Here is a 21,242-nt window from a genome sequence, read left to right on the forward strand (position 1 = left end):
TCTGTTTGCAATATAGCATCTTCAATGTCTTGGAATGATGTTCCCCATGTTTGGTGCCTGTCACATAAACCCCTAGGAGTATTTCAAATTCCAGAGCATGCATTTTTCAAACAATGCAAAATGACAGAATTCCAGTTGGGCAGAGCCCAAGACTATGAGGGTGAAAGTTGTCCAGCTTGATGAGATATATAAGTGTACAAAGTTTGGTGACTGTAGGTGAAAAGGCCTGTGCTACAGAGCCTCCCAAAAATCTAATTTTCAAGGGGCCGGCAGAGAAGAAGAATGTTAACAGTAAGCCTTAGGAAAACAATAGGGCCTCCGCACTTACAGTGCTTGGGCCCTAATAATAAATGCCAATGTTTATGGTGTACACATTAATAATTAATGTTGTGGATTTGAAAAATAAGCATCTATGGGTGGAATGGAAATGTGCAATACTTGATCTGGACACTTACCAAATCTGGACGATAATACTGATGAACAACCTGTGCTCCAGCAAACATTGACAACACACTAGCAACAAACATTCTTAGGTATCTTGGCCAAGATACACCAGCTGGCATCTCTGAAAGTCGGCTGGCAGACAGATGTTCTGCCACTTACAATATTATATTTATCTATGGAAAGAAAGCACATAAAATTGCCCTGATAACTTTGTTGATACTTTTACATAATGAAAATGTTAACTCATCACTGCTAGTCTACACGTAGATAAATACATTGGTTAGATTAAAAAGCACATAATATACATGAAAGACAACCACTGCTTATAAAGAATTAAATAATGAACGTTTAATTTTAGTTTCATGCGCCACTGTCAAAAAGACTTATTTGACAAATCATGTATTTTTGCTAGAATTACATTTAATCACTATATAACCACAAGAGCTGCGCTATTAAAAATAAATGTTATTACAATTTACGCATTTAATCCAAGGGGAACGCATACTAACCAGTGTGATGTTTAGATGATATAAGATTATGACATTTACGATTATGTTCCAGCAACAGCAAAGGTTGCACAAGGGTAATTTTCACGACAACTGTGGAGTCGCGCCGCGCATGTCCATCTCGCATTTGGAAAATTGTAAATCGGTAATCAAGGGAGGCACGTCATTTATTGTTAACCAAAGTAAAAATAAATAAGTAATAATCGGCTGAAATCTTAATTACTACAAATAGCTAAAAGTTTTTAAATACTTCAGACAATTTCATGCACGGTAAAAAAATGCGTTTTAGACAGAAAATATGTAAGAGAAAAATTAGGCCTCCCCTCCAAAAAAAGGCGAGGCTGATTGGCTAAAAATGAAGCCAGACATTATAAACGTAATGCCTCATAGTATAGCACTCCGCATTAAGTTTTTCTTATATTATGTTCTTACATAACAGCATATCAGTTGATCTTTGTATAAAATAAATACATATAGAATGTGAGGTTTTGAATTACATAAAAACTCGTAAATGTGTAGTTAAACGTTTTGTAAAACATAAATAAATAATAAATGAGTGAACATTGGGACTTTTATTTAGAAATTTGCCATTAGCTTTGTTGACATTTGTACGTTCGCCGGCTTCGTGCATTATATGTAGCATCAACCTAGACCATATATTCTTCTCTTAATACTGTTATGCACCAGAAAAGGTCTGAAGAATATATGTGGCAGGTAAGAATTGCTATTGTATTGCACATAAATGTCTCTGTAGTTAACGAAGTGAGTGATTTTATGTTTGTATAAGTTCAATGGTTCACATATCTCCTAGCTTATTGAGTGCAACGAGCTACTAATTAGCTGGCAATAGTGTTAAATAGGTGCAAGAGGTTAAATGGGCGTATGTTTCTAGTTAAAATGCATTGAAAATATGATTTTCTGCCGATTAATTTAAAAAGCTCCGAATGAAAATGAGGCAGATGTACCAGAACCAATTAAACAAAGGGAGGTGTGGTTTACCAGCTGGCATGTGAGTAACATAAACATGAATATTAATCTATTAAAGTAAGACCACCAATTAAGATGGAAGAAAGGCAGTATTCATCTCTGACGGCTCCTATGGATTATCTTCAGTACTGGTGAGTATGCATAGCCCCAAAAGAACCCAATAGAGTTTCAGCTCATTGAGTTTAATAATCTGCTTTCTATTTATTGCTTTCTCTAATACGTTTTTTTTCTGCTGCCAATTAAAAACAAAATTGCTCATCTGGAAACCTTTATGGGTATATGTTTATTAAATACACTGAGAGAAAATATGGTAAAACAATGGTGCGGAAAATATAATTAGTCTCAATCTCAAAGTTTTTTTTTTTTTTTTTTTGGCTCTTAATTTATTCTTATGCCATCAATGTGTTTTTCATTGCAATTTTGTTTTTTCAGGTACCAAACGAATCAGGAGTTTCAACCACAGCAGGTGCCGCAGTACCACCAGGTGGTTAACAATGCCCAATACACTGAAAGACCCATGGAGGACAAAGTCATGACTGATTTAGCAGTACATCAAGATCCATATCCAGATCAAACTCAACAGCCCAATCAAGTCTTTGTCCAGCCACCAGATATGGCCTTGCCACCAGGTATGACCATACATCCTCCCAGCAAACTGTTATTTCCACAGCCCTGAAATGTGATTCATGAAATATCTGTTTTGTAGCACCTCCGACAATACCATCAAAAGGAAAGAAAAGAGGGCGGCCTCCAAAAGGGGAAGGAAAGGAGCAGGCGCAGGCTGAAGACTCTCCAAAGAAAGCGAAGAGAACACTAGATAGATTCAATGGAATGTCAGTTGAAGAAGTCATGGCTAGAAAGCTGCCAGACGTTATCACCCATAATCTTGACATTCTGATTGTGAGTTTCCATTATAACCACAAAAATGACATTGTCGGTGACTTTTACCTATATTTATTCCGCAATATTTGGCACTCCATACCAATTTTTTATAGATTGGAATCAATCCTGGACTGTTGTCAGCCTACAAGGGAAGGCACTACCCAAATCCTGGGAACCATTTTTGTATGTTCAATTGAGCTGATCTTATTCTTTGTAAAGTAGGTTTATGGGTTTATGCATGCTTTTCAAATCTTCTGAATATATATTTGATTGTTTCAAAGGGAAGTGCTTGTTTCTTTCTGGGTTGACTGATGAACAGCTCAATCACATGCACGATCAGACTTTGCCTGATAGGTACAGCATTGGTTTCACCAATATGGTGGAGCGGACTACACCAGGAAGTAAAGACCTAACAAAGTAAGAATTTAACATCCCCACCTTGCTATGTGTAAAGAAATAGCATGTTTGATTATGTCGTCTTTCCAAAGACATATTCAAATCAAACCTGAATGAAGAAGGTGGTTTATTTGAATAGAGCAGCAAATATTACAGCAAAATCCTCCAAAAATGGTTCTTTCTTTGCAGCAAAGAGATCCGTGAAGGTGGACACCAACTTTTGGAAAAGCTTCAGAAGTACAGACCATTAATTGCTGCCTTCAATGGTAAAGGTGAGGCTTTGATTACAAAGTTTTGATATTTCAAAGTTTATACCCCTTGTTACGATGGCGTTTTAGTGCCACATCAAAATGTACATTTTCTTTTTAAATATCTGCGATTTTTGAGATTTAAGTCAAAGCATTCTAAGAATAAAGTCAAGATGTTTTGAGAATAAGGTCAAAATTGACCTTAGTACAGGAGCTTTCAACCTGTGGGCACCTGTCAAGGGATGTGCGGTATGCTTACGCAAGTGAAGGGAAAATGAAATGGAACTGCTGTGAATTATAAAGGCCAATTTCAAGACATTATATGTGGTTACATCCTTTCTGTTATACTATTGTTTTGAGCACATATATATATACACACTCACCTAAAGGATTATTAGGAACACCTGTTCAATTTCTCATTAATGCAATTATCTAATCAACCAATCACATGGCAGTTGCTTCAATGCATTTAGGAGTGTGGTCCTGGTCAAGACAATCTCCTGAACTCCAAACTGAATGTCCGAATGGGAAAGAAAGGTGATTTAAGCAATTTTGAACGTGGCATGGTTGTTGGTGCCAGACGGGCCGGTCTGAGTATTTCACAATCTGCTCAGTTACTGGGATTTTCACACACAACCATTTCTAGGGTTTACAAAGAATGGTGTAAAAAGGGAAAAACATCCAGTATGCGGCAGTCCTGTGGGCGAAAATGCCTTGTTGATGCTAGAGGTCAGAGGAGAATGGGCCGACTGATTCAAGCTGATAGAAGAGCAACTTTGCCTGAAATAATCACTCGTTACAACCGAGGTATGCAGCAAAGCATTTGTGAAGCCACAACACGCACAACCTTGAGGCGGATGGGCTACAACAGCAGAAGACCCCACCGGTACCACTCATCTCCACTACAAATAGGAAAAAGAGGCTACAATTTGCAAGAGCTCACCAAAATTGGACAGTTGAAGACTGGAAAAATGTTGCCTGGTCTGATGAGTCTCGATTTCTGTTGAGACATTCAGATGGTAGAGTCAGAATTTGGCGTAAACAGAATGAGAACATGGATCCATCATGCCTTGTTACCACTGTGCAGGCTGGTGGTGGTGGTGTAATGGTGTGGGGGATGTTTTCTTGGCACACTTTAGGCCCCTTAGTGCCAATTGGGCATCGTTTAAATGCCACGGCCTACCTGAGCATTGTTTCTGACCATGTCCATCCCTTTATGGCCACCATGTACCCATCCTCTGATGGCTACTTCCAGCAGGATAATGCACCATGTCACAAAGCTTGAATCATTTCAAATTGGTTTCTTGAACATGACAATGAGTTCACTGTACTAAAATGGCCCCCACAATCACCAGATCTCAACCCAATAGAGCATCTTTGGGATGTGGTGGAACGGGAGCTTTGTGCCCTGGATGTGCATCCCACAAATCTCCATCAACTGCAAGATGCTATCCTATCAATATGGGCCAACATTTCTAAAGAATGCTTTCAGCACCTTGTTGAATCAATGCCACGTAGAATTAAGGCAGTTCTGAAGGCGAAAGGGGGTCAAACACAGTATTAGTATGGTGTTCCTAATAATCCTTTAGGTGAGTGTATATATATATATCTATCTATATATATCTATATATATATATATCAGTTGTATGAACATAATAATCTTGTTTGATATTTCAGGTATTTATGAAATATTTTGCAAGGAGATTTTTGGAGTGAAGGCCAAGAACTTAGAATTTGGATTGCAGCCTTACAAAGTGCCAGACACCGAGACGGTATGAGTTTCTTACTTCATGGTACTTTGATCAGAGTCTTGCATGAATACCACTCCCTACATATGAATTGATTTTATATGGCATTCTTTTGTCCAGGTTTGCTACCTGATGCCATCATCAAGCCCACGTTGTGCCCAGTTCCCTCGTGCTCAGGACAAAGTGCACTTCTACATTAAGCTAAAAGAAGTCAGGGATCAGATGAAGGGAATGGTCAAGACTCAGGAAGTCCAAGAGACAAAATATTCTTTTGATCTGGATCTGGCCAAAGGTAAAAAGATCATAAAGACTTTTGGATTGCCTTGATGCATTTAGAATTTCAAAGTCCCATTTTTAGATTAATCTAATATCTCTAATATATATATATATATATATATATATATATATGTGTGTAACCGGTCCTGCTCGACCTTCTCCAAGCAGGATTTGAACCAGTTTCTCCAGCATGAGAGGCAGGCACGCTAACGAGGAGGTTACAGTCTCTAGTGTCAGTCATTAGTGCACCTCTTTAGGCCAGGGGAGTGAGGTTTACACTATGCACAGCTACCTACCAGCTGGCTACCGTTACACTCACCCCTTAAACCGCACTCCCATCCGGTTCACAGCACCACTGTAACCGGTCATGCTCGAATTGATGTCTCCAGCATGGGAGACAGGCATGCTAACGAGGCGGCTAAAGGCCTCTAGTGTTTGTTGCTAGTGCATCTCTTGAGGCCAGGGGAGTTTACACACTGCACAGCTACCTACCTGCTAGCTACCATTACATACATATTTTTTTTATCACTCCACAGATGTAACATTAGCAAACTAAGTTTTGGTAGGTCGTTTAGGACATCTACTTTGTGCATGACACAAGTAATTTTTCCTACAATTGTTTACAGACAAATTGTTTAACTTTTAATTGACCATATCACAATTCCAGTAGGTCATACATTTGCATACACTGAGTTAACTGTGCCTTTAAGCAGCTTGGAAAATTCCAGAAAATGTTGAAAAGCCTTTAGACAATTAGCCAATTGGCTTCTGATTGGAAAATCAAAAGAAATCAGCCAAGACCTCAGAAAAAAAATTGTTGACCTCCACAAGTCTGGTACATCCTCGGGAACAATTTCCAAACGCCTGAAAACGAGGAGACCTACACCAGGCGGTGTGTGAGAAAAGCTTGGAGAATCATCAGAGAATCCAGCCACCCTAGCCATGGTGCTCTCACTGCTACCATCAGGCAGGACTATAGATGAATGTAGTTTGTTGCAAAAGTGCAAATCAATCCCAGAACAACAGCAGAGGACCTTGTGAAGATGCTGGAGGAAACCGGTAGACATGCGTACAGTAAAGCGAGTCAACATAACCTGATAGATTTCTCCGCAAGGAAGAAGCCACTGCTCCAAAACTGCCATAAAAAAGCTAGACTACAATTTGCAGGTGCACATGGGGACAAAGATCTTACTTTTTGGAGAAATGTCCTCCGGGCTGATGAAACAATTGTATTGTTTGGCCATAATGACCATCATTATGTTTGGAAGAAAAAGGGTGAGGCTTGCAAGCCGAAGAACACCATCCCAACCATGAAGCATGCCCGCGGGAGGGACAGGTGCACTTCACAAAAGGAAAATGATGTGGATATATTGAAGCTACATCTCAAGACATCAGCCAGGAAGTTAAAGCTCGGTCACAAATGGGTCTTACAAATGGACAATGACCCCAAGCATACCTCCAAAGTTGTAGCAAAATGGCTTAAGGTCAACAAAGTCAAGGTACTGGAGTGGCCATCACAAAGCCCTGACAACAATCCGATAGAACATTTGTGGGCAGAACTGAAAAAGCGTGTGCGAGCAAGGAGGCCTTCAAACCTGTCTCCGGTACACCAGTTCTGTCCTATAGGAATGTGCAAAATTCCAGCAACTTATTGTGAGGAGCTTGTGGAAGGCTACCCAAAACATTTGATTCAAGTTAAACAATTTAAAGGCAATGCTGCCAAATTCTAACAATGTATATGTAAACTTCTTACCCACTGGGAATGAGATGAAATTAAAGCTGAAATAAATCATTCTCTCTACTATTGTTCTGACATTTCACATTCTTAGAATATAGTAGTGATCCTAACTGACCTAAGACAGGGAATGTTTTCTACGATTAAAAATTGCATTTATAGGTATGTGTCTAAGGTGTATGTAAACTTATGACTTCAACTGTGTGTATATTATATTTTATATATATATATATAAGGCTATTATCTGGGATAATTAAATTCTAAACCAGATGCTTGATATATCTATTCCAAATATTTTGTGCTTATTTTTTATTTCATTTTTTATTTATTTGTGATGTGCTTTCATCAGATTAAGCGAGGTCTTTGTTGTCATTGTTTATTCTAGAGGATGCCAAAAGATTTGCAATCAAAGAGGAACAGCATGACCCTGGGTATGAGGAGACTTGTGGCCATAGATCATGGGGGGAACCACAGCAAGTGTTTGGCGTTCATTCTTCTAACGGTACAGGTACATACTCACATGTTCATGGTAAACCTGAAAATGTGAGTGAAATTTAAAATGGTGAAATCTGGGTCTGGAAAAGTCATTGAAATAATAGTTAAAATTTGTTTAAATGTCATGGAAATTTCTATAGTTAATACACTCTAGAATGTTCGCAAACAACTATAGGTCATAATGTTACTAGTTTCATATCACAATTTTCCTGTGCTGTTTATGTCATAAATATTTTTGACTCCTCATTAGAAAGAATATGAAAATTTGGATTTCAGGTGTCAAATGCTAGTAATAATGTACAGGTATCTGTAGAACAGGTAACGGACAACCGATGGACAATGCAGCCATTTGCGGACTAAATTCCAGACATCAGATGTAGCAGCAACAATGGAACAACCTGAGAAAGTGGTTATTGGAGAAAGACTTATGTTATGTGCTTGTCTACACCGCATGTACAGAGGAGGACCAACAAGATCATTGATATTTGATATTTTATGTTTGTTTATGTGTGCTTTCAAATTTGTGTTTGGAGGAACAAAGCTGGGAACTTGAAAGCTGAATTGAACATGAATTGTCTGATTGACAGAGTTGGGAGGGTTACTTTTGAAATGTATTCCACTACAGATTACAGAATATATGCTGTAAAATGTAATTTGTAACGTATTCTATTAGATTACTCAAGGTTAGTAATGTATAATAAATAATTTAGATTACTTCTTCCGCACTGGTAGATTTTTTTTTTCACTTGTTTTGACTATAAAAACCCAGTACAGTAAGACAAAATACATTCTCTGAAAAAACTAAATATCTTATGAAGTGCTGTTTCTAAAACAACATAAATCAAACTAATCTTATTTTAAGGATTTTTAGATATTTTTACAGGAAAACAATACAAGAATTTTCACTAATATGATTTTGCTGTAATATCAAAGGTCTTACTAGAAAAAAAGAAATTATGATCCAACATGAATTTTCTTGATAAAAAAATATGATCGTACCTGGTAACGTGCATGTAAAATGGCTAGAAATAGCATTTGAACTAAATTGGTTTATTTCTATTTCATGTGCTCCAAACTTGCTTCTCTCGCTGCTCATATGAATGTAACTCATCATAAGAAAGTGTTTCACCGCTGTTCAAATGCACTTTGCATTGCATCATTTAAATGTAAAATCTGAAAGGACTAAATATTAAATAAAATAAATGACAACAAAATTCAAAGTAATCTCTTCAGTAATCAAAATACTTTTTGAATGTAACTGTATTCTAATTACCAATTATATAAATTGTAACTGTAGGGGAATACAGTTACTTATATTTCGTATTTTCAATACGTAATCCTGTTACATGTATTCCATTGCTCCCCAACCCTGCTGATGGAGACATTTGTTCATTTTGTGCCTCTCTATCCTTTTACTTCAAACATTACAAGTTAAATTACCCTGTTTTATTTGACACAGTTCCACATTTACTAAATGTATACATTATGTCTATGGTACTGAAATTATTCTTGGATGGAAAGGATCTCCTAAAATTTGCACAAAGCGACTGTCACTGCAACAAATCCCTAATGCAATCCACTGTTGGACTCTAGAAGTAGTAGTCTTCTAGAGCGATATCACTGTGCATGACCTCCATGCATGGTTTTGATGTAGTATTGCAGATGGCATGCTCAGATCTTTATTATGGTGCTTATTTAACACTTAATCACTCAATTTACCTCAATTTGAATGGTATTTTTAGGCTTTTTAGAATTGTGTTTTATTGTAATTGACGTAACCACTGTGCATATCTGTTTATGTGTAATAATTGTGTTTTGTACCATTTGTACATGTGATGTTATCTCATAATAACAATCTGGCATTGTTGCTGTGAGAATGAATGGTGTATCATGTATGTCATTTTGTAAGTTGCATTGTTTTTTTTGTTTGTTTTTTAATACGTTGGTATTAGCCTACTGATGGATTGTTTTGGAAAATAAAAGCAATTGGTAAAAGCAAAAATGATGGAAATTTGCTATTTCTTTCTCACTTGTATATTTGTACATTTATAGTGCAGCAGTTAAAAGCAAAACACAAAATTACAGTTAGTATTACTATGATAAAACCATGTTTATTTTTGTATGATAACAATAAATACTATAACGAGTAGTCCATGGCATTTTATTTATTTAGAACGGTCCATGTCTGTTTCGGATCAATCTAAAATGACGAGATGATTTTAAGCTTTATTTTGACATTTGCTGAACGGGAAACAGGCGTCTCTTATTGATCTAAGCGTAGCCAATGGTAGTTTGCTTTGCAACGTTTAAATGTCACAGGAGATGGCGTTTATACTAAAGCTTTAGGGGGATTCGATTCTCCATTGTCATAAAGAAATTAGCACAAATAAATGTTAAATGTGATACATGTTGAAATTTAAATGTAAAAGTATATAAATAAAAATAAAAAATCTTAAATATCTTGACGCCTTTCGTACATATAACAGAAGAATTCGTGGCCACTGTTCTTGAACATCCCCTGTATTCATACTTTGGTACGCTCCACTGTCAAATAGATTTCTCGCTGTTGGTCTTTGTTGCTTTCACCGGTTTTGTTCATAAAACGCGAAAATCAACATTTCACTGGATTATCGTTCTAATCAAATCGCAACGGTATGTATTGATTTGACCAACGGTAGCTTTATTTGAATAATAACACTATGGAAAGGAATGTTTATGTCGATAGAAAGCGTTTTGCGCAGTTAGCTGCCGACAGTCATTCATTGTACTCAGTGAACTGGCACACTAGGCCGGTGTTAGCCGAGCATGCTAATAAGTGTAAAATACACTGCATTTGTTAACAAAAAAAAATAAAGGATAATTTTTTTGTTTACCAGTAGTCTTGATGCTGGATTGAAGTGAAACTGCTTAATGTAGTTTTATATCGCCATAAATTAGCAGTTAGTGGTAAATAGCCTAGCAGTATCAGAGATGTGTGATGTCCAGGATGACTACGTGGTGTCCTATACAACAAAACTGTTTTAGTAACTGGCTTATTGGGCACCTGGGGCTGGGAATTTTATTATTTATTTATTTGAGATTATGAATGCTATATATAGTGATAGAAATACTTAATATATGTAACTGTTTTTGCTGAAAGGTAACCTAATATGGGGGTCATAAAAGTGCCACTTATATATAAAGGCTGGTTAGAAATGAGAATTCCCCTGTGAGAATACCACTGAAATTGCTCTTGAAATCAACACGAATATTGATTTATTTAAATCCCGTTAAGATGGATGAAAGGCTCTATGGATCTTTGCCCAATGCCCCCTCGGAATACCTCCAACAATGGTGAGTGAGTATCCCCCATTTGTCATCAATTGGCGCCAAGATTAAATACGATCCTAATTATTATTATGCTATTCACTATGTTATAAAAGAGTGATTTTCACGAAACTTGTCAAGGAAGTGTCCTGGTAATAATTAACCCCAAACAATTGCAAAAAAGAAGAAAAGAAAACAAGTCAAATAAATATATAAAATAATAATAATTATATTACTAATAATAATAAATAAGTACTAATAAGACCATTTGCATTGTGACATAATGACTTTTGTGACAAAAGTCCAGGCATTGTATTTTTATTTTTTTTTTACTTTGTAGTTTGGAGTGAAATAGGACCAGGACATTTACTTGTCAATTTTGTATGAATTGCCCAATAACATTCAGCATTTCCATCAGATTTTGAAGGCTACTAACCAGTCTGTGTTGCATTCATGACACTTGCCCTGCTATTACCTGTTCACATAAGGAAACTGACTTTTGTTGCCAGTTGTTTTTGTGTTTTGAAAATGCTGGTTGCACCATTACTGATGTGCTGTGTTCCTGCTTAAACATAAAACGCTTATTAACATGAATTCATTTTGCAGCAAATATAGCCCAGGTTCCACTTAATGAATTGCATTCCTTAAAGTATCAACTATCCCCCTGTTTATATCAGTTACATATTGTATATGTAGGTAATAAATCCATGTAATAAATATGCTTGTAATGATTTACTGGATGTGTTTTATGCAACATTAATTTAGACTGATTACTTTAGGCCCTGTGCTACTTTTGAAATAGGGTTCAGTCAGCTCAGCAACATCTGCAAGCCCTTCAGGCTCAGTATCCCCACATGGCTAATGGCAATGCTGCCTTTATGATGGAAGGACCCAGAGAAGAAGGGGGCATGCAGCAGTTGCCCTTACACCCAGAAGATGCTGCCCAACAGGAGCCTTGTACTCCACAGCAAGGTAGATTAATCAGTTTTGCATATGTCAATTTAGTTAAATTTGGCATACCAATATGTGATGGCATGTTGCCCCCCTTCAGCACCTGCTAAAGGTAAGAGAGGAAGACCAGTGAGCAAAGAACCTAAAGTTAAAGCTAAACCTGGACCCAAACCCAAAAAAGCCAAGGAGGATAAGGAGGCCCCACCTGCTGAGGGACAGGAGAAGATAGATGGGACATTTAAGAAAGTGAGGAGGAAAGTTGATCGCTTTAAGGGCATGTCAGAAGAGGAAGTCATGAAGAAGACACTGCCTGACATCCTTACCTACAACCTTGACTATGTAATTGTAAGTTTACATGTTTCTTTGTGTGGAATAGCTTTTTGACGTCTAATATCACGTCAAATATTTACTAAGATGAAATTGTGCCGAAAGAGACTTTAATGACACATTGCATATTTTTTAATGATACAGATTGGAATTAATCCAGGGTTGATGGCAGCCTATATCGGAAGATGGTTCCCTGGACCAGGAAACCATTTTTGTAAGTTGGCTAGTATTTTACTCCTTGTTGGACTTAAATATTGCTGCAATTAATCTAACTAACAACTAATCATTAAAATAATATTCGATAATAATGGATAGTGAAAATAACTGAGAACGAACTTCATTATCGATTAGTTGGATATGCGCGGCATGCACAGAGAAGCTCCATCCATGATGTTACTTTACGACAGTGAAAAGTATGTGCATGATAATTTGTTTGAAAAATTATGGATACAAGTTGAAACAGAAAAACCATGGCCCAAGTTGTCCAGTGCACAGGAACACATTATAGTTAAAGGTGCACGCAGCGATTCCTGAGAAACACTGTTGATATTCAAACTCAACTGCCAAAACAAACACACCCCTCCCTTCAGTTCTCCTTTGGAACACAGACACAGCTCCTAGCCCTCGACTTATCATAATCCCTCTTTTCTTTAGTTTATATTTGTCTGACCTTTTTCTCTTGGTCTGTTTCTCAGCCATTGGAGTTTAGAAAGTTTGCATCAGCCAGATTTGCCATCGTTCTTCAAATGAATTTCCCTCTCGCTCTGCCCCAACCCCCAATTCTGTGGAAGTGCAAGAACCACACCCTGTTGCTGATTGGCTTTAGTAGTGTTGTTTGGATCGGTGCGATCCCCTTTGTTTTTGTCCCATTTACAGAGCCAGGGCTGTGTACAAATGTGATTAAGGTGGTTAAATAAAATATGGATATTCAATTTAGCTTTTCCTTAAAGTATGATAAAAATGGTTGCTAAACTCAAAAAAAAAAAAAATGTCAGTGTTGTCAAGCATGGTGAATCTATTTTTTTCAGTTTGGATGAACTGAATCAAGTCATGCACCCAGTGAGAGTAATGGGTTGAGGAAGGCTTTTTCCAAATCAGCAGGATAAGCATTTTAGCAATTATCAAGCAGAATGCCATAGCGTTTGATTGCAGCAAAGACAAAGGTATGTTTTTGGGAGAAAGGCCAAGTAATGCCAGTAAAGGACAAGGTTCAATAGTGAAATTAAATATATCAGAAAAAGACTTGAAAATAGCATCCCAAAAATATTTCAGTGCTGTGCAATGCCAAAAGCTATTAATTAAAGTGGCTGGAGCTCGATGACATCTGTTATATGTAGGATCTAGATCAGGGTTTAATTTGATCAGTTTTGTCGATTTGACCAATAGATATGGTATAATAACTTAAATTGTATTAATGAATGATGGGCACAAATAGAGGAATGAATAGGACAGAGAGCCTTTGACCATTACTTATCTGATAAAATATAATTAAGATACGACTCCCTATTCTTCTTTGTTTTTGAAAGAATTGCAGGTGCTGACAATACTATTATTGAAGAAATTATGTTGTGAATATGGGAGATAAACACTTTGATGTACACTTTAAATTCCAATCAATTTCTTGCTTAAGTGGCGCCTGAGAGAAATAAGGAAATATCGTTTTTACAAATTCCTTAGCCAGAGGATAACGAAAGAAGTGAGTTTTAGGAAGGTTGTTGTGATACAATGTCAGGGTTCGGGTGTGGAATTGAGATGTCAACCAGCTTGACGAGCCGCACCACTCCTCTCATGCAAACAGACACACGAACATGCCCCCATCTCCACAGTTGTATTTTCCACAAAATATTAAAAATTAGCAAATGTATTATCATGATAGAGATCATTAATATTTGTTACTCACTATGCATCCATCATAGTGAGTAAAAAGGAAGGATTTTTATAAATGGGAGACATGCCTGATGTCGCCTGAAAGCCAAAAATGCTTTCTAAATAGTGAACAATTTTTCAAAAAATTTAATACCAAAGGGTTAGAAGAATGGTGAGAAAATTGAAGTGGTAGAGGAGAACATACCAATGTATCCAGGGAGACATGCCTGCAAGAGTCACATCCCATGCCAACCCATGCAGAAACCCATTGAGTTTATAATGTGACTGGCTCCAATCTAAAATACCATGAATATTGGCCACCCAGTAGTTGGGTAGTTGGAAGTGCAAAACCGCCTTATTTCAGGTTGCTGAAGAATTACTTCCCGAATTCAAACAGGGTCCTTGTTTCAAATGAAATCAGATACCAACTGATCTAAAATCATAAAGAATGTTTTGGGTATATGTACTGGAATACTTCAAAATAAAAATAGAAATTTGGGAAGGACATTCATTTTTATGGCATTAATTCTGCCGGGTCCACCTGGTAAGGTCTTGCTTAGTTTTATCTAACAGGGGACTAAATTATGCTTGAAGAGATCAACATGTCACAATAACTCCAAGATATCGAAACCTGCTTGAGGCTAGTCAACATGGGAAAATTGTTGCTGGAAGAGATCTTATGGTGGAATTAATGGAAAAAAAACTCACTCTTGTGCAAATTTAATTTGTAACCTGAAAAAAATGCTTAATTAGTCTAAAATATTTCAAACCTAGGAAAGATGGGCTACCGGATCCATGTTGAATAACAAAATATCATCAGTGTAAAGAGATATTTTCTGTTCCCTACCTTCTCTAAAAATACACTTCACACTATGATCAGTACAAAAATAAATTGCAAGAGGCTCAGTGGCTATGGCAAACTAAAGGGGGGACAAGGGACATCCCTGCCTGGTGCCACGTTATAGAGGAAAATATATACAGAATATAACATTTTGATCAAAGACCAAATTTTTCACAGAACCCAAATTTGTTTTAAAGTATAGAATAAATAGACCCACTCAATGCAGTCAAAGGCCTTTTCCACATCAAGTGAGACCAGGATGTCTGGAGTATTTAAATGCGACGATGCGTAAATAATGTTCATCAGCCTTTTGAGATTAAAAAAAAAAAACGCATTCTATTTTTTATGAAGACTGTTTGGTCTGATGAATAATGTCTTGTATAACAGTTTCTAACCTAGCCAGAATTTTTACATCTACGTTGAGAAGTGAAATTGGACAATAGAACCCACAGTCTGTAGGATCTTTATTACTTTTTAAAAGAAGATACATCGAGGCCTGACGCAGCGTAGGTGGAAGAGTACATTACAGGAGTACAAGAGTACATACAAGATTCAGTGATTCTTCAAAAAACAAGCAGTGGGGAGACCCAAGAAGATAACTTTTTTAAAGAACTCTACAGGGAATTCATCTGGACCTGGGATTTTCCACTCTGCATCTGGGATATAGCTTCCATAATTTTGGTTAAACTAATGGGTTCATCCAGTTTGCTTTCGATTCATTATTGATTTGAAGGATGTCTACATTTTCAACAAAACAAATATTGATAAAATCAGGATTTTTTATGGAGTTCTTTGATACAAAGAAGAATAAAAATTGTTTAAATTGATTGTTAAATGCCTGAGGGTCTGATGTAATTAATCCTGCTGAGGTTTTGACTTGAGTGATAAATTATTTTTGCATTATGAAGTCTGAGTTGCAGAGCAAGTGCTTTACCTGGCTTGTCCCCAAACTCATGAAAACTGTGTCTTGATTTAAGCAAGAGCTGCTCCACATGGTTGGTGGAGAGAAGATTATATTCTGCCTGCAAGAACTTTTTCATTATATAATGACTGAGTCAGACAATTTGAATAGTTCTGGTCCAGTTTACCAATCTGCTCAGAGAGTTTACAGAGATTTTCATTATGCAATTTACTAATATAAAATGAATGAGAAAACATGATTAATCTCCCAATTTGTAAAAATTATACAAAATGATTATCTGATTAAAGTAACGGGTCTAGTCTCCAAACAAGTGAAAGGGTATGACAACCATGGAAGGCCATTTCAAGAATTAATGGGGCATGATCAGAAATAACTATACCATTTTAGGAGGAAGGCTGTACTAAAGTAATAAGTTATGAGTGAATAGGTATCATGGACTGCTTTCTAAGCAGGGTTCAAAAGGTGCCAAATTTCAGTCACTCCATATAGGTCCAAAAAAGAATTAATTTCCTTATAGGACTGAGACTTGTGTAATAAATTTAGGAGAATCTATCAAGAGCCGGGTTCAAAACACAATTAAAGTCACCTCCCATGATCAATTGATTACAAATGTATTTTAATTTGTTTTATTTTCTCCCCTTTTCTCCACCAATTTGGCATGCCCAATTCCCAATGCGCTCTGGGTCCTCGTGGTGGTGTAGTGACTCGCCTCAATCCGGGTGGCACAGGACGAAGCTCAGTTGTGTCCGCGTCTGAGACTGTCAGTCCACACATATTATCATAAATAAATTGATTAATTGTCACACATTATACATATACATGGTGAAATTATTTATTTTTCACATATCCCAGCTAAGCTGGGGTCAGAGTGCAGGGCCATGATACGGCGCCCCTGGAGCAGATAGGTTCAAGGGCCTTGCTCAAGGGCCCAACAGTGGTGTCTTGGTGGTGTTGGGGCTTGAACCCCTGACCTTCTGATCAGTAACCCAGAGCCTTAACCACTGAGCCTCACCATCATGTGGCTCGTTGAGCGCATTATCGCGGAGTGCTAGTGCATGTGCATGTGATAACATTGAAGGGACTAAACAAAGTATCTTTATTGTTCAAAATGGCTGTGCCTCTAGCTTTACATTTAAAACTTGAGTGAAACACCTGTCCCACCCATGACCTCAAACATTTATGACTAGAGTTCTAAGATGAATTTTTGCAAAAAGCATATGTTGGCCATAAGATTATTTAAAGTAGAAAAAAATCCTTACCCACTTTATTATTTAAGCCTATTCTGTTGAGTGGTTTCTTTCCAGTGCATAACTTACATTTTTATTGTTATGTTCTATGTTTTGTAATGTCTAAATGTTATAAATTCAAATTGAGGTGCAAAATTATATCGCGAAACTGTTTGTCACAAGCGAGTCTCTGTTAAACTTCACTGAGCAAGTGAGCGCACATGCTTCACCATCAATTAAACAGAACTAATGTAAGATTAATCGATTATCATCATGACCATAGTTACAGACCTAGACTTAAACACCCATTAGTTTATTAACATCATTCAAAGTCTGTAATTTTGTGTGTCTTTTAGGGAAGTGTCTTTTCCTGTCAGGATTCACAGAGAAGCTCCTAAATCACATGGATGATGAGAGTTTGCCTGAGAAATATGGCATTGGCTTCACAAATATGGTGGCAAGAGCGACGCCAGGAAGCAAAGATCTCTCAAGGTGTGGTACATATTTAGGAAACACGTGCTGCTTTTACTCATGACCTGGTAAAATGGTGATATATTCCTCTAACCTGTTTTTTTCCACCACATCTGCAGTAAGGAGCTTCGAGAAGGAGGAAAAATCCTAGTGGAAAAAATAAAGAAATTCAAGCCACTCATAGCAGTTTTTAATGGGAAATGTAAGTACATGATCACAGATAGTAGTCGATATGGCCTTTTAAATGGTCAATGCTGATATATTACATTAATTACAATGTAATGTTAGCAAGTGAGACATACACAAAATTTATGAAATTAAACAATTACAACTCAAAATTCACAAAAACAAATTTTAAGAGGAAATGCACACACTATCCAAAAGGCTGCTGCTAGATTTTGGAACTGACACTACACAAAATGAGCAATTCTGTCAGTCGGCAGATAGCGATAATCCTAATATGCCTAAATATTGTCAGATTAATCTGTCCGTCATTAACCACAGATGCAGATTGTGTAGTATAAACGTAAAGTGAAAAACAAATATTATTCTCTGGTTACATTTGTTTCAGGTATTTATGAAATGTTCTGCAGAGAGCTATTTGGGAAAAAGCCTAAAACGCTTGAATTTGGCCTACAGCCTCACAAGATTCCAGACTCTGAGACAGTAAGAAACCATTTTCTTTGGTTCATTACATGAAAAGTTGGCAATGGAGCAAAACTCTCCAATGATTTGCTTCTGTAAAGGAGGATATCATGGTTCAATCTTCTGCTTTTCTGTAGGCGTTGTACCTGATGCCTTCTTCCAGTGCTCGCTGTGCTCAGTTCCCACGTGCTCAGGACAAAGTGCATTTTTACATCAAGTTGCGAGAGCTCCGGGATCAGCTGAAGGGTGTGATCAAGAGCAAGGAGATTGAGGAAGTGAACTATAGCTTTGATCTCGGCTTGGCCAAAGGTAAAAGCATCGCTCTATAGTCAGTTTTTTTTATTTGATTGTCATAATTTTATTAATCATAAAGTGAGAATCAAGAGTCATATACACACAATTGTGGATTGTATTTGACCACTTTGTCTAACACTCTCTTACAGAGGATGCTAAGAGGATTGCTGTCAAGGAGGAGCAGTATGATCCTGGTTATGAGGCAGCTTTTGGGGGAACTTATGGAGAGCCCCCACCTGAAATGGGCCAAAGCAATGGATATTGTAACTTCTCCACATCCGAGGAGACAGGTTGGTAGCCTTGTACGATTCATGATTTTATATTTGTGAGTACTTCATTAACTCATTCTTCGTTATTTCTATTTTCCACATTTCAAAGTAATATTAAACTCAATTTTTACATGTTTTATAAAGTTGAAGTTGTTTTTAAAATGACACTGGATTTATAAAAATGTTGCGCATCTGTGCAAGACGCTAAAAATATTGCAGACAGAAAAAAGTCCCTTTCAATGCAAGTCAGTCCACTCTGCGGCCGTCTTTGGAACACTCCTAGGTAGCTATTTTCTGTGGCTGTAACTGAGCCATTGTGACAAAGTTTAATGTCTGTTCGTGTCTTTTAACCATCAGCACAAGCAGCTGAGAAGCCACCTACGAATCCAAAAGCAGTCGCCCAAGATCATGATGGTCAGTGGATGATGCAATCTTTTGCTGATCAGATTCCAGACATCGGCAGCTCCTCTCAAGCCCAAACCTGGGGTGTATGAGGACGGGCCAGAGCGTGGGACTTCATATGAAGCCTGTTTGGGGGAGTTCATGTGCTCTTCTGAGGATCCCATGCCTCTTATCAGCTCTTAGAACTTAATTCTGGATTCTTAAAGCACTGGTTTCTTTCCCATGCTATACTGTGACAGCCTGTTACATTTTATTTACGCAATCTGTGATTTGTGTGCTATGCCACATTGAATAGATGGATGGGACTTCAGGATTCATTTGAACAATCGCAGTGAATCAACTTGCACAAGGAGAATCCAATGGCTGCTACGCTCAGACTTTACCTCAGAACTTCAATTGGAGGCCCTTAAGATCTTTGATATCTCTTTAACAAAGAAGAGAGTGTTTAAGAACTCTTTTTGAAATGAATTTCAATTAGAACTTTTAGGTAGTTGCATTTCTATGGAATTGGAATATATACTCATCTTTAACATTAATTGTTTAGAGTAAACTTTTAGTTTAGTGTACAAAGTTCTGAGCACTGGTTTATTACATTACTTGTGAAATCAGGGACTGATTCTTGATTTGTTAATACAGAGAGTATTTCATTTGATATTTTTAAATGGGACGCACCATGTTGTATCCTTGTGTAGTAATATTTCAGATATCTCTACACAATCCTTTTATGGCCTCAGTTTTAAAGACAGTTTACTTCATAATGTTAAACCCAGCTGAATAAGGTAAACAATGTTTTGTTTCAATTTAAAGTGTCATCATGTGTCATATGAGGTGTTTTTAAATGTTGGAAGATGCCACCTTGATGGTTTTAGATGGAAATGTTTGAAATGCCACTGCAAGAAACTGTAAGTTACAGTTAAGTATGATTGTTCATTTGGACGAACACTGAACCATGTTACAAGTAAGGAAGCATGTTATCAAAGTTTATAAACTGTTCGCAACCACCTCTCTGTCTTCTACAGTACTGTAAATCACAATAGAGTGTGACGGATTATACAAGTGAAGATGGCTAAACAAATTTTGAATATGCCATAAATTGAGTTCTCCAAATGCTTTTAATTGGTGCTCTTTTTTTTAAACTCACTGTAAACATGATTATCTTTTTTGGTTAATTAAAATACAATTGTCGTTATTTCTGCTTGTGCACATTTATTTCTCTAAGATAATTCAGAATGCGACCCTTTTATTAGTGACCAGTGATTTCCCCAGTGCCTATAAATAACTAGCTTTATATTACATATTTGTAATAAATTATGAATTGCTATTGACAACTCAAGAAGTTCTTTCTGGCATCAATAATTTAAATAATTTTAGATGTAATCTTTGATTTAGAGGCCATTCAAATCTGTTTAAGTGGCTGAGCCAAATGCATTGATAATAGGTTTGGAAGTGAAACATTGTGGTTGATCATATTAAAGTCAAGATTCGAAGAGAAATAAAATTAGTTAATTAAAAATGTTTTAATGCAGCCCATCATAAGAGGAGGACAAGTCCAATGAGGTAGGTTCTGGTCAGTCAGTTGGATCAGAAGATGGAGCATTGTGATGAACAGAAGGAAACTTGTCTGCATGTAAATGATTGAGGGTGGAAAACACACAATTTGAGACTCCTTTGTATTTGGAAAGATTGAGAGATAGGGAAATATGGTTTGGAACCTTGAGAGCTTTTTCACCAAACCCGTCTAATAACTTTACTTTTCATTAGACCACATCTCTGCAGACCAGTCCAGCAAGCCTGAACAGTCACAAATGTCTGAAAATCAAACGAAATTCAGCACACTTTTGAATGATCTATTTGCTTCTAAACCGATTTACCTCAGCAGCATAATGTAATCCATCTCCACTGGCAGAATGCACCACATTACAAAGGAGACCAGCTTCCTTGAGAGAGGGCATCTTATTTCGTAACTTTCCCTCATGCTAGTCTTACAAAACACTGGATGTGGTGA

At 37.1% G+C, this 21,242-nt stretch overlaps 2 protein-coding genes across 5 annotated transcripts; both read left to right on the top strand.

Annotated features, from left to right (window-relative positions):
• Positions 1 to 1,556: 1,556 nt before the first annotated feature.
• tdg.2 (thymine DNA glycosylase, tandem duplicate 2) lies at positions 1,557 to 9,708 on the top strand. Of its 3 annotated transcripts, none has more exons than XM_052123083.1 (11): positions 1,557 to 1,664; positions 1,996 to 2,068; positions 2,370 to 2,566; positions 2,644 to 2,837; positions 2,933 to 3,002; positions 3,101 to 3,236; positions 3,405 to 3,487; positions 5,141 to 5,235; positions 5,332 to 5,503; positions 7,608 to 7,730; positions 8,031 to 9,708. In XM_052123083.1, exons 2-11 carry the CDS (start codon positions 2,013 to 2,015, stop codon positions 8,075 to 8,077), a joined length of 1,173 nt encoding a protein of 390 aa, XP_051979043.1. In that variant the 5' UTR covers positions 1,557 to 1,664; positions 1,996 to 2,012; the 3' UTR covers positions 8,078 to 9,708. The 3 variants fall into 3 exon arrangements, with proteins under 3 accessions (XP_051979043.1, XP_051979041.1, XP_051979042.1); XM_052123081.1 differs by having other exon boundaries at positions 8,036 to 9,708; XM_052123082.1 differs by having other exon boundaries at positions 1,558 to 1,664; positions 1,889 to 2,068; positions 8,036 to 9,708.
• Positions 9,709 to 10,256: 548 nt separating this feature from the next.
• Positions 10,257 to 20,417, top strand: tdg.1 (thymine DNA glycosylase, tandem duplicate 1). 2 transcript variants are annotated; one of them, XM_052123181.1, is made up of 11 exons: positions 10,257 to 10,369; positions 10,992 to 11,050; positions 11,826 to 11,995; positions 12,075 to 12,319; positions 12,446 to 12,515; positions 17,513 to 17,648; positions 17,747 to 17,829; positions 18,199 to 18,293; positions 18,410 to 18,581; positions 18,716 to 18,856; positions 19,193 to 20,417. In XM_052123181.1, exons 2-11 carry the CDS (start codon positions 10,992 to 10,994, stop codon positions 19,327 to 19,329), a joined length of 1,308 nt encoding a protein of 435 aa, XP_051979141.1. In that variant the 5' UTR covers positions 10,257 to 10,369; the 3' UTR covers positions 19,330 to 20,417. The 2 variants fall into 2 exon arrangements, with proteins under 2 accessions (XP_051979141.1, XP_051979142.1); XM_052123182.1 differs by lacking the exon at positions 10,992 to 11,050 and having other exon boundaries at positions 10,270 to 10,369.
• The last annotated feature ends 825 nt before the right edge of the window (positions 20,418 to 21,242 follow it).

This window comes from Xyrauchen texanus, chromosome 49 (assembly GCF_025860055.1).
Source record: "Xyrauchen texanus isolate HMW12.3.18 chromosome 49, RBS_HiC_50CHRs, whole genome shotgun sequence".
NCBI lineage: Eukaryota > Metazoa > Chordata > Actinopteri > Cypriniformes > Catostomidae > Xyrauchen > Xyrauchen texanus.

Bases quoted from the DNA above. Each gene is read 5' to 3' on its own strand.
- tdg.1 (XM_052123181.1), top strand. From the start codon at position 10,992: ATGGATGAAAGGCTCTATGGATCTTTGCCCAATGCCCCCTCGGAATAC. The intron at 12,320-12,445 runs GTAAGTTTACAT...TTAATGATACAG, and splicing joins ACAACCTTGACTATGTAATT to ATTGGAATTAATCCAGGGTT. The intron at 18,857-19,192 runs GTTGGTAGCCTT...TTTAACCATCAG, and splicing joins CTCCACATCCGAGGAGACAG to CACAAGCAGCTGAGAAGCCA.
- tdg.2 (XM_052123081.1), top strand. From the start codon at position 2,013: ATGGAAGAAAGGCAGTATTCATCTCTGACGGCTCCTATGGATTATCTT. The intron at 2,838-2,932 runs GTGAGTTTCCAT...AATTTTTTATAG, and splicing joins ATAATCTTGACATTCTGATT to ATTGGAATCAATCCTGGACT. The intron at 3,488-5,140 runs GTGAGGCTTTGA...TTGATATTTCAG, and splicing joins TGCTGCCTTCAATGGTAAAG to GTATTTATGAAATATTTTGC.